At 35.8% G+C, this 10900-nt stretch overlaps 1 protein-coding gene across 2 annotated transcripts in view; it reads left to right on the top strand.

Moving 5' to 3' along the window:
- The window catches only part of LARP1B (La ribonucleoprotein 1B), a 106243-nt gene extending 95860 nt beyond the window's left edge, over nucleotides 1-10383 (top strand). Inside the window, exons 15-19 of one of the 2 annotated variants that reach the window (XM_034770975.1) lie at nucleotides 1036-1196; nucleotides 1901-2045; nucleotides 6845-6954; nucleotides 7082-7209; nucleotides 8274-10383. In XM_034770975.1, coding sequence (XP_034626866.1) covers nucleotides 1036-1196; nucleotides 1901-2045; nucleotides 6845-6954; nucleotides 7082-7209; nucleotides 8274-8510 — 781 coding nt within the window. In that variant the 3' untranslated portion in view covers nucleotides 8511-10383. Of the gene's footprint in view, nucleotides 1-1035; nucleotides 1197-1900; nucleotides 2062-6844; nucleotides 6955-7081; nucleotides 7210-8273 lie in introns of those variants that run through there. The other variant, XR_004645787.1, reaches the window with a different exon arrangement.
- The last annotated feature ends 517 nt before the right edge of the window (nucleotides 10384-10900 follow it).

Consider the following 10900-nt stretch of genomic DNA (forward strand, 5'->3'; position numbering starts at 1 on the left):
TCATTCTTCCGCTCTACTCTGTGCTGGTTAGGCCTCAACTGGAGTATTGCGTCCAGTTCTGGGCACCGCATTTCAAGAAAGATGTGGAGAAATTGGAGAGGGTCCAAAGAAGAGCAACAAGAATGATTAAAGGTCTTGAGAACATGACCTATGAAGGAAGGCTGAAAGAATTGGGTTTGTTTAGTTTGGAAAAGAGAAGACTGAGAGGGAACGTTATAGTAGTTTTCAGGTATCTAAAAGGGTGTCATGAGGAGGAGGGAGAGAACTTGTTCACCTTAGCCTCTAAGGATAGAACAAGAAGCAATGGGCTTAAACTGCAGCAAGGGAGGTCTAGGTTGGACATTAGGAAAAAGTTCCTAACTGTCAGGGTGGTTAAACACTGGAATAAATTGCTTAGGGAGGTTGTGGAATCTCCATCTCTGGAGATATTTAAGAGTAGGTTAGATAAATGTCTATCAGGGATGGTCTAGACAGTATTTGTTCCTGCCATGAGGGCAGGGGACTGGACTCGGTGACCTCTCGAGGTCCCTTCCAGTTCTAGAATCCTATGAATCTATGAATTTTTCAACAACAAAACTTCAAAAACAGACTCCAACGAGAAACTGCAGAACTGGAATTAATTTGCAACCTGGACGCCATCAAATTAGGCCTAAATAAAGACTGGGAGTGTATGGGTCACTACAAGAACTAAAAACTAATTTCCCCATGCTAATTTCCCCCTACAGTTACCCACACCTTCTTGTCAACTGTTTGAAATGAGCCACCCTGATTACCACTACTAAAGTGATTTTTCATCCTGTTGATAATAGCCCACTTTAATTGAATTGTCTCGACTCCCACTCCCCCCCAACTTGGTAAGGCAACTCCCATCTTTTCATGTACTGTTCTATATATCTTCCTACTGTATTTTCTACTCCATGCATCTGATTAAGTGGGTTTTAGCCCACAAAAGCTTATGCTCAAATAAATTTGTTAGTCTCTAAGGTGCCACAAGTACTCCTCATTGTTTTTACAAATATTTTTTTGTTTCAACAGCAGTTCAAATGCTTCACCTTCAGAAGGTGCTCCAAAAGCAGGAAGTTATGGGTGTACCCCACACTCACTTCCCAAGTTCCAGCATCCTTCTCATGAACTTTTAAAGGAAAATGGCTTTACACAACAAGTGTACCACAAATATCGTCGAAGGTGCCTAGTTGGTAAGATGCCAAACACGGTCTCAGAAATTTTACCTGGCAATAATCAGATATTATTATAATGCTATTTTTCCACTTTTTTTTTCTTTGCCTGCTTTTTATATAGTAAACCAAGTATTCTTAAGAAAAATGTCTATATGATTATTTGGTAACTTAGCTTGGAAAGGCATTCCAAATTATCTCTGATGGATTTTGTGAGCAAGTTTATTTTCTGTGTAACTTTTATCACGTAAGCACTTACATGTTGTAAAAGAAAGTAATTTGGGGCAATTTATGTATGGTTGGTTGGTTTTCTTTTAAATTCAATGGCAATTTAGGGGGAAAAACATTTATACATTTTACATCAGTTCTTTGCTGTATCACTGAAATTTTCATGTCAGTGGTTAAATTTTTGTAAAAAATTTGTTAGGCTTTGAGTTTGCTTATTTTTTTTAAGTGACTATTTTGAACAACTGATCTTATAAATATCAGCTTGACAAGTAATATCTAACTGATTTAGGTGAATTTAGAAACTTCATTCAAATTGACTTAACTAGAATTGTTTGAACTGTTTTTTGAGGAGAGTTTATATTTACACCATCTGAACTTTTCTTGTATATTCAATTAATAAAAAATAGATTTTTTTCCAACCGTTTATATTTGAGATAGTGTATTTATATAGTTAAAACTAGCTGTTTTGTCATTGTTTTGTATTTTTTTTTCTCCAGAGAGAAAACGGTTGGGAATTGGCCAATCCCAGGAAATGAACACACTCTTTCGTTTCTGGTCCTTTTTTCTCAGAGATCACTTTAACAAGAAAATGTACGAGGAATTCAGACAGCTTGCTCTAGATGATGCAAAAGAACACTACAGGTATTACATTTATTCTGTAAGTTTTGAATAATTTGGGTTTCTTTCTACCTTTCATTTTAAGAAATGGGGGTCCATGTGTTCAGAGTAACTTTAAAGAACTTGAATCTTTTATACTATCAGTTTGACTCGTTGTAGCATTTTCAAAATTAGTCTTCAAGTTTCTCTAGTAACAAATGTAGTTTTGGCAAATTAGAAAAGTATAAACAAATAATAGTAATGCTGCTATAGATGACATTAGACATACCATGATGTCAGATCCCCAATTATTGATAATTAGACTCTATGAAACTCAAAATAAATTTTATTCAAATTTGTATATTGTGTGAATTGTAAGCCAACCTAATTATTTTAACCCCTTGATTAATTTAAAATTAGTGAAAATTTATTTTTTCTCCTCCAGGAGCACTGTCAATATAATAAAGAAAATTGGTACTGTATGGTTTCAATACCTTTGTTTCTTCCCAGTTCTGAGCTGTTTGTGTGCTGGTGTGATCACCCTAGTATAAATTAGAGTACCCTAAGGGTTTCTATAAGTTACATTGGATGCCAGTGGCACTAGAGGCTGACATGGCAACTGGGAATTAGCAGGGTAGAAGAGCCCCACTAATGTCTCTTTTTTTTCTGGTCACACATTCTTTGCCAGAATTACGGAGGACTTGCTATTCTGTCTGTGCACAACAGAAGAATTCTCTTTTGTGGGAGGGATTGCCCTGTGGCCATCAATACCTTTGACTTGACATTGCTATGATTCAAAACATATGATGTCTTAATCTCGAAAAGATCAAAAGTTTCTTTTTCATGAAATTGTCTTCATTTCATACTCTAAAAATCATGTGTAATGCCTTGCAAGCCACAAAATCATGGGTAAAAGTAAAACTGTTAAGGGATACCCCTGCATTGGTCATAGATCCGAGCATTCTGTGAGTATAGAAAGGTCTGTCCCCAAGCACATCCTCATTATGTTCTGTTGTGCTACACTTATATCGTTTTCTATTTTTTTAATATTCTACTTTCAGTGTACAGTAGGTTAAAGTTTAAGTAGACCAATGACATCCTAAGCCTTGGTAAACTTGGGTCGTTGTCATAGTACAAGTGGAAAGTAATCACTTTTTACATTATTCACTACAGCAGTAATCCTTTAATGGACCAACGTGCCCAAAGCCAAAAATGCCTTGGAGATCCGGGCATTCACCTCACAGCTGTGTGCTTTTGCACTCTTTCCACCCTAAGTCTGAAGTGAGAGGGATAGGAATCTCAAGGTTCTTTAAAAGAGGACGGAACAGCTAAGTCTGATCAAAAACTCTTGAGTCATCAATACCAATGTCTGATCTAAGTCATACAAATGAAATCCATTAATTTGTCTGTCGTCATCTGATGTTGAATACATCCCCTTGGATAATGAAATCTGTGTAGTCTTTTCCCTATGGTATCCTCTTCGCAGCTATCATCAGGGCTCAAGAAAAAGTAGACCCCCAGCTGGATTCCAGGAGCAAAAGAAAAGCTGGTTGAATTTCCTCTCTAAATGCATTATTTCAATCTAGACAGGATTTGGACTCCCCTGGAAAGTGTCATTTTTCCGGTGTGATGATCCCATCTAGATCATGTTTTGCTGGAGATTTCCTTTGCACTATCAGTTCTGTCTTTGTTAAAATGGACATTCGTAGTTTAGGTTGTTGGATACTCATCTGGGCCTGTTGGTGACCCAAGACCTTTGCAGACTGATGGAGGTCATATGGTGCGCACAATTTTTGGGCCTGTAAATTGCTCTCTGAATGTTGCTCCTCTGATCAAATGTAAGTTGGGACAGGTTTTCACAGGTAACATAGTGGTAATGTACTGTTAAAATCCCAGAAGAATTTTGTCTTCTGTTTTTATATCAAGAAGCAGCAAGTCTTTGGGAATGGTTTATCTCAGATAAAAATGTCTTCCTCATTGGTGCATCTGACCAGCATTTTAAAAAAGAGGGAAAAGTCATACTACCCAATAAATCACAGAATCATAGGCCACCATGAGCAGAAGTTTTGTAGCAAAGTAAATCTTTGAGAGGGTCATCCAGTGATGATGGATCTTTTTGCTATCGGATACAACACTAAAGTAATTAAACTCTGTTAGGTCCTTGACTGCTCTTAAATCTGGTGACAGATGTCTCTGATGTATGGGGAGTTAGATGTAAAGTACACCTGCCACAATTTAGTGTGATTTCCAAGTTCTTCAAAAGATTTGGCAGAAGGTACATGCGGTCCTAGAATATTGTATGGAACGTTGCTAGCTCACTTTCAAAGATATTATAGGGCATTAGAATGATAGTATGGTTCCTAATCCTCAGTCTCTGAATTCAGAGGATTGTGCTGGGAAATGGGAAATGCACATCCAGAGCTTATGTGAAAATTCCCAAAGCTCTATGCTCTCCAAAATCCTATTTATTGTCTGTCAGACCATGATTTTAAAAGCCAGCACTATGGAAACACACCCAGCCCTACTGTGTGCTTATGAAATAAAGATAAGTACTGTTTCCTAGCTGTCCCTGAGCCTGAATGAGATCAACTGTTGGATGAAGAACAGCTGACTGAAGCAAAACTGGACAAGTACCATAGATAATGCTGATGAGGAGAGTGAAATGTTCTGAGGAACTAGTTAATGCTTTACCAGTCAGCGAGAGGCTTTCCCATCATCAAATTGGTATGCAGCCTGAGTCTTGCTGAACTTGCTGATGCTGGTTACCCAAATAACAATAGCCAGAATGAACTGCTTCTGCCTACTGTTGTGCAGGACACTCCACCTTATCTTGATTTATGAATTGTAGGCCACAGCAACCTGTACGTTGAATTCCAGACTTCCTGTATCACACTGTATATGGGAATGAAACTGCAGATGCTGAGGAAACTGCAGTTGTTACAGAACATAGCAGCCTGCCTACTGAGCAACACAAAGCTAACAAGAACACATCCATCTGGTGTGTTGGTCACTTCACTGACTGCTCATCAGTCAGGTTTTAAGGTTCTGGCTTTAAATTACCAAGGTCTGGTGCATGTGCTCTCTTCCACCCTCTGCCCCGACATAGCTGCAAGGATGATGGAACTCTCCACACTCCTTTTTTAAATGATCTAAAATGACTATAAACCCTACAAGTCCTCAAGACAAAATGCAAAACCCATCTATTTGTCCTTTTCCATAATTAAGATAATAAAAGAAGAAAAACACATCCCTTCTATTCCTGGAAATGGAGAGAGAAGAGAGAGTATGACAAAATAGACTATCAAGTTGGTTTTTTATAAAATTAAGTGTTCATATACTTTGATATTTAGGACAGTTTAGTGAGTTATTGGTATATATACTTACAGGATGTTTTGGCTCTGCAGGGAATGCACAATTGCATGATGATAGTTTTTGTGGTATAAACAGTTTCTAGGCTTATTCTTTCCATGTAGCTTAATAGTCTATAGTTCTTTTTTCCGTTTGTTCAAACAGCGGTCTTCATATTTTTTGCAATGCTTAGAATTGGAGAATTGGTATAATACTGAAAGTAGGATGTAGGATCTGATCACTCTAGTTGTGATTTATCCATGAAAGATTTTTTTCCCCTGCACATGATAGAGCTTCTTCCAAATCCTTTAATGTAGTATATAATACTACTTCACCTTTGTAATTGGAAAGTGTTACATCCACACTAATCCTCACAATAAGGAAGGCAGAATAAGTATTACCCATTTTACTGACTGTGAGGAATATGAGGTAGAGATGCTGCTGCTGCTTAGATTCATAGATTTTTAAGGCCAGAGGAAACCATTTGGATCATCTAGTCTGATCTCCTGCATAACACAGATCTAGAATTTCACCAAGTGACTTCTGGATCTGTTTTGTAACATCTGCTTAAGGTAGACCTTATATATAATAACTCGCTCACAGCTATAAAGAGAGTCGGAAAAAGAGGAAAACTTGTTTGTTCAGACTACTAGAAAAACAGAAAAATATTCCAATAATTTCCTCAAAATTGGGATTTTGAGTTTAGATAGATTTCCCTGGATTTGGGAGAAGTGAAGATATACAAAACAGCAGTTCATTGGTTTCAAGGAACTTGTTTAACATGCTGTCTTAATTTTTTAGACTGTAAGCAAGAAGGCAGAGACTATTTGTCTTGTACCAGTGACAAGCATATTGTTGGAGTTTAACAAACAATTACACTGTGTTTTAAGGGGGTGTGCCATGGCAGGTTTGAGTGAAAAATCTTGTTGAGAATGTCTCCAAGTAATCAAGGAATAAAGAAAATCTGAAGTCCTTGCTTAGCATCTACAGATTCCATATGTTTGACATCTCCAGAAGCTCAAGGATTCAAGCGACTGACATGTTAGAAGTGGAGATTATTCCACAAAGCACGTGGTTCAAAGTGGAGGAAAATGTATAGAGAATGAAGTCAACGAGCTCTTGGCATCTTTCAAGTATTCTGCACGTTTCCTCACTGCAAAGTTAAAAATATCAATCTATAGGAAAACCAAAGCATCAACCTGTCTTCCATGGGCTGCACACACAATTGTGGGAGCTGAGGGACCATCTGAGACCCATTGTCAGTAGTATGTTTTTATAAGAGCCCATTCTTTTATTTGACTCCTTGAATACTTACAACAGTGAAAGAAATTTAGAAGTAAGTAAAAATGGGTGGAGGGAAGGAAGGGACCAGCAGGGTAGGAAAAACATCAAACCATGGTATTTAATTTTTACTCAAGTGTAAAGGGGAAGGACAGAACATTTACATCCCTTGAGGAAGTGTAATATGCACTTAAATCATTATTCTCTGTTTGCAGGTATGGATTGGAATGCTTGTTTAGATTTTACAGCTATGGTTTGGAAAAAAAATTCAGACAAGAGATCTTCAAGGATTTTCAAGAAGAAACAAAAAAAGACTATGAATCTGGTAATTCCCATTTCTTAAGGCTCTTTAAAGATGGGGGGAATTGTGAGAAATTACCTATTTACAGTTAGGTACTTAATATTCCTTTTTTGTAACTTGTAAAATTGTCAATGATCTTTTCTGCTCTTAGGTCAGCTTTATGGATTAGAAAAATTTTGGGCTTATCTGAAATACTCTCAATCCAAAACTCTACCCGTTGACCCCAAACTGCAGGAATACCTTTGTAACTTTAAGAGACTGGAGGACTTCAGAGTTGATGTAAGTTTGTAAGCTCTGCTAACAAAGCATTCACTGTACTATTGCTAAAGGAACACTATCAGGTTAATTTAGGTTTTGTAAAACCAAGATTGTTTTGGGTTTTTTACAACATTTAAATAAAATACTTTTGTTTAGATTTGTTAATTTTTAATGTTTGCAGCATGGTACAAGAAGCCAGAATGTGAAACTAAACTAAATTGAAACTGATTAATCCATTTTCACTGTCTAGGATGAGTGAAATGCCAATGCTAAATAGAACTAATGGAAAAAAATAGATTTAGAAAATGTTCAATTTAATAAACTTAAGCTAATAAGTAAGGACATTTTTGTTTTTAATTACCTGACCATGTACCTGTAATTAGTGCTCTTAGTGCAGGTAATCTCTCAACAGCTAGTTATAAGAATGCAGCAAGTCAATAATGTCCAGTGAGCAGTTGTTACTGAATTGCACTGACAGCCATCACACTTACTATTTAGTGTCTACTGACTTCAATTGCTGTTTGTGAGTCTGTCTCCTGGTATAAAGGAAAACTCTGTGCTTTTTCATGTAATGTTAATTTTCCATAAATGGCTGGGCATTAAGACTGTGGTTGGGTAGCCAATTAATGTTCCTTTAGGTGCTGTGTGCTCCCAACTCAGTGACTTTGGGGTAGGTGATGGTGCTCAGTGCACAGGGCGGGGACCTTGTGTACCACCAGAGCATTAGCGTGGGACAGTTTCGTTTAATTCACGTTTCTCTTAACTGTCACCACATATTTTGTTTTGGATTATTCTTTTCATGCTTGACTATTTTTTTTAATGCCAGGACGGAGTCAAATACCTATCTTAAAATTCAATTAGACTATATAATCTTTGGGGGCATGGATTTTGTCTATAAAAAAAAAAAACTAGGACACTACTGAGTTTATAATAAAGATTTTTCATAACAATAGCACTGTTTTAGTGGGTTAGTCTTCCTACCTTTTAAACATGTCATTCTAGTTGGATCTTCTACTATGAAAGTAAAAGTAGTAATATCTATACTTGTAGAAAAAATACTAAACTGGTTAATTTAATGTTTTCAGCCTCCTCTTAGTGAAATATCTGGGAGAAAAAGACCTTCACCTTCAATAGGTGAGGAGAGTGGTTGTCCTAGACATCAGCCTACATCCTCTTCTAAGACTCTAATTGCTGCTGAAACCACAGCTGACCATCAGTTTCAGATCCCAGTAAACTTTCACGATGGGAATACTGCGCAGGAATCAATTGACAAGTTAGGCCAGAACAGCGCTGCCACAAAATCAACAGAAGGTGACATCTGAAAAATAGACTTAAGACAAGTTAATGCTCTTGAGGCCAACTTTTACATCAATATTTTAGTTCAGAAATTTTCAGGGGGAACCGTTCTAATGCTTGATTAAAAACAAATGTATGGGAAGACAAAGGATTGCATTTTCTCTTTCACAAGAAAGTTAAAAATGTTTCCCATGGTTGGGGGTGGCTGTTTCTGAGATCATCAAAGGGTTTCTAGGAAAATGTCTATGGTTTCAGTATTGCTTTCCTTGAGCTATTGTTTACAAAAATGGCATTCCTGTACTATATGCAAAAAATATTTTGGGAATGCCTTACATTTTAGCTCATACTTCTTAAAGAAGATACAATATATTCATGTTACTTACTGAGCTTTCTTCACCTAATTTTCCCATTATGAATTATTAATTGTACGTATCAAAGCCAAGAGAATGTATATTTTTTTAAATTACAGAAAGGATCTAAGTTTGTAGGCTCCTTCTTACATATATAACTATAAAAATATTTGCTTTTTTTGTAAAAAGTAAAAGCACATTTAAGGATGTGAAACTCTAAGGAACTGTGTGTGCTTCTGGATTCTATTTAATTATTTTGCTTTCTATTTTTTATTTCAGGATCTCCATAGTTAGTGTTTTGTTAGGTGTGGAGTTTTCTAAGTGGACATCAACTGGTTTAGTTTTAAGGAAGTGTTCAACACTTGTTCTTATATGAATGTGAGCAAAAGTAAAGTAGAAGGGGAAAGTGGGTATGTTGATTTATGTACTGTCCTAAATTCACTAAATATCTGCAGTTTTTGCAGGTTCATAAAATAGCAAATAATATTCAAATCATCCTCAGCTTCATAGAGGTTCTTTTTTTTCATTTCTCTCTATTTCATGGTTATAAAGTGTGCTACGAGAGGTATAGCAGATCGATTTTTTTTTAAGATTTTATTTTAATTTCAACTCCAATATTTAGTTTTACTTTTGAGACAAATTTAAAAATTAAAGCACTCACTCTAAATTTGTTTTTCTATTTTAGAATATATGTGAATGAAGTTATAATTTAAAATTCTGCTAGGTATAAGACTAAATGAGATTTCAACAAACCGGTCAAGACATTAGTTTCATTAAATGTAAACAATTCAAATAAACATTCATTTCTAGTGTTGGAACATGAGTAAAATCACGAGTTTTATCACCCGTAATTACTTATTGTCATTTATTTTGATTTAGAAGATTTAGTATAATTGAGGAAATGACTTCTTTCTAAGGTAGGTGGGAAGATAGGAATGAGTTCATTTTTGCTATACTTGTTAACTGCCAAACAGCCTTCAGTTAACTTTATAACTAGAAGTAATGTCTAACACTGATGCCTTACTACTGGGAGGTGTCCTAAACGACTCAACATCCAAAGAATGATTTTTAAACCTGTAGTGGATTTTAGAAGTTGATGTAACTTCGAGTCCATTAAAATTTTTCAGTCATGTTACCTTGTGAATCTGAATGGAACAATTATGAACACATACGCACTTGTAAATGAGTATATAACAGTGGCCTTCCTAGTAGTTAAAGTAATTTCAATACACAATTGAGCCTTTTAGAAGTAACCTATTTTCAAAGGAAAATAGGAACTAACATAGTAGGAATTGATGCAAATGAACACTTTAAATAGCATCTTTTCAACATACTAGTCATACATCTCAGAGCTGTTTGATCCATGCCTCTTTCTATCCATGAAAATGATGCAAATGTAAATTTGGATTGAAACTGTATATACAAGTAATAGACTTTGAATATTTACTTTCACTTTTTCATTGAATGAAATGTGTGCATATTTAGCATTCAGTGTGTGTAATTTGTGCTATATCTTTGCAAATTTTATAAAAATATCAAGAAAACCCAATTGTGGTGTTTGTGATCTGTGAAATTATACATGAAAACATTGTTTAAAGCTAAGATTGTAGACTTGTATGAACTTTACTTTTATAGGTGAGTGAAGGTATTTGTTATGGAATTTAATCTTGTTGAAATTAGGAATGGCTTGATTCACCAATTCATAACCAATTTTCTGCAATTTTAGTAGAATCAATTTCATATAATCCTGTTCTTGGTTTAAAACAGAGAGGCAGGTAAAAAATGCTAAACATGGCCCTAAGCAGAAAACAGTCATCTTCTTTGATATGGATTAGCTTATTTTTCCCTCAAAAACAAATACAACTCCTTCCTGCAACCATCTTCAACTGCAGGGCCATGTCTCTCCCCATACTTCCTTCTGAGTATCCAGTATCTTATTAAATAGCCAGCATTTACACAGTCACCAGTACTAGATAATACCCCAAATTGGAAATAATTCTTAGTTGAAATGTATTGCATATATATTGGTGGAATTCCATGATTTAAAGTTATTTTTTGCTGGAGAA

This window comes from Trachemys scripta, chromosome 5, assembly GCF_013100865.1.
Source record: "Trachemys scripta elegans isolate TJP31775 chromosome 5, CAS_Tse_1.0, whole genome shotgun sequence".
NCBI classification, from domain to species: Eukaryota; Metazoa; Chordata; order Testudines; family Emydidae; genus Trachemys; species Trachemys scripta.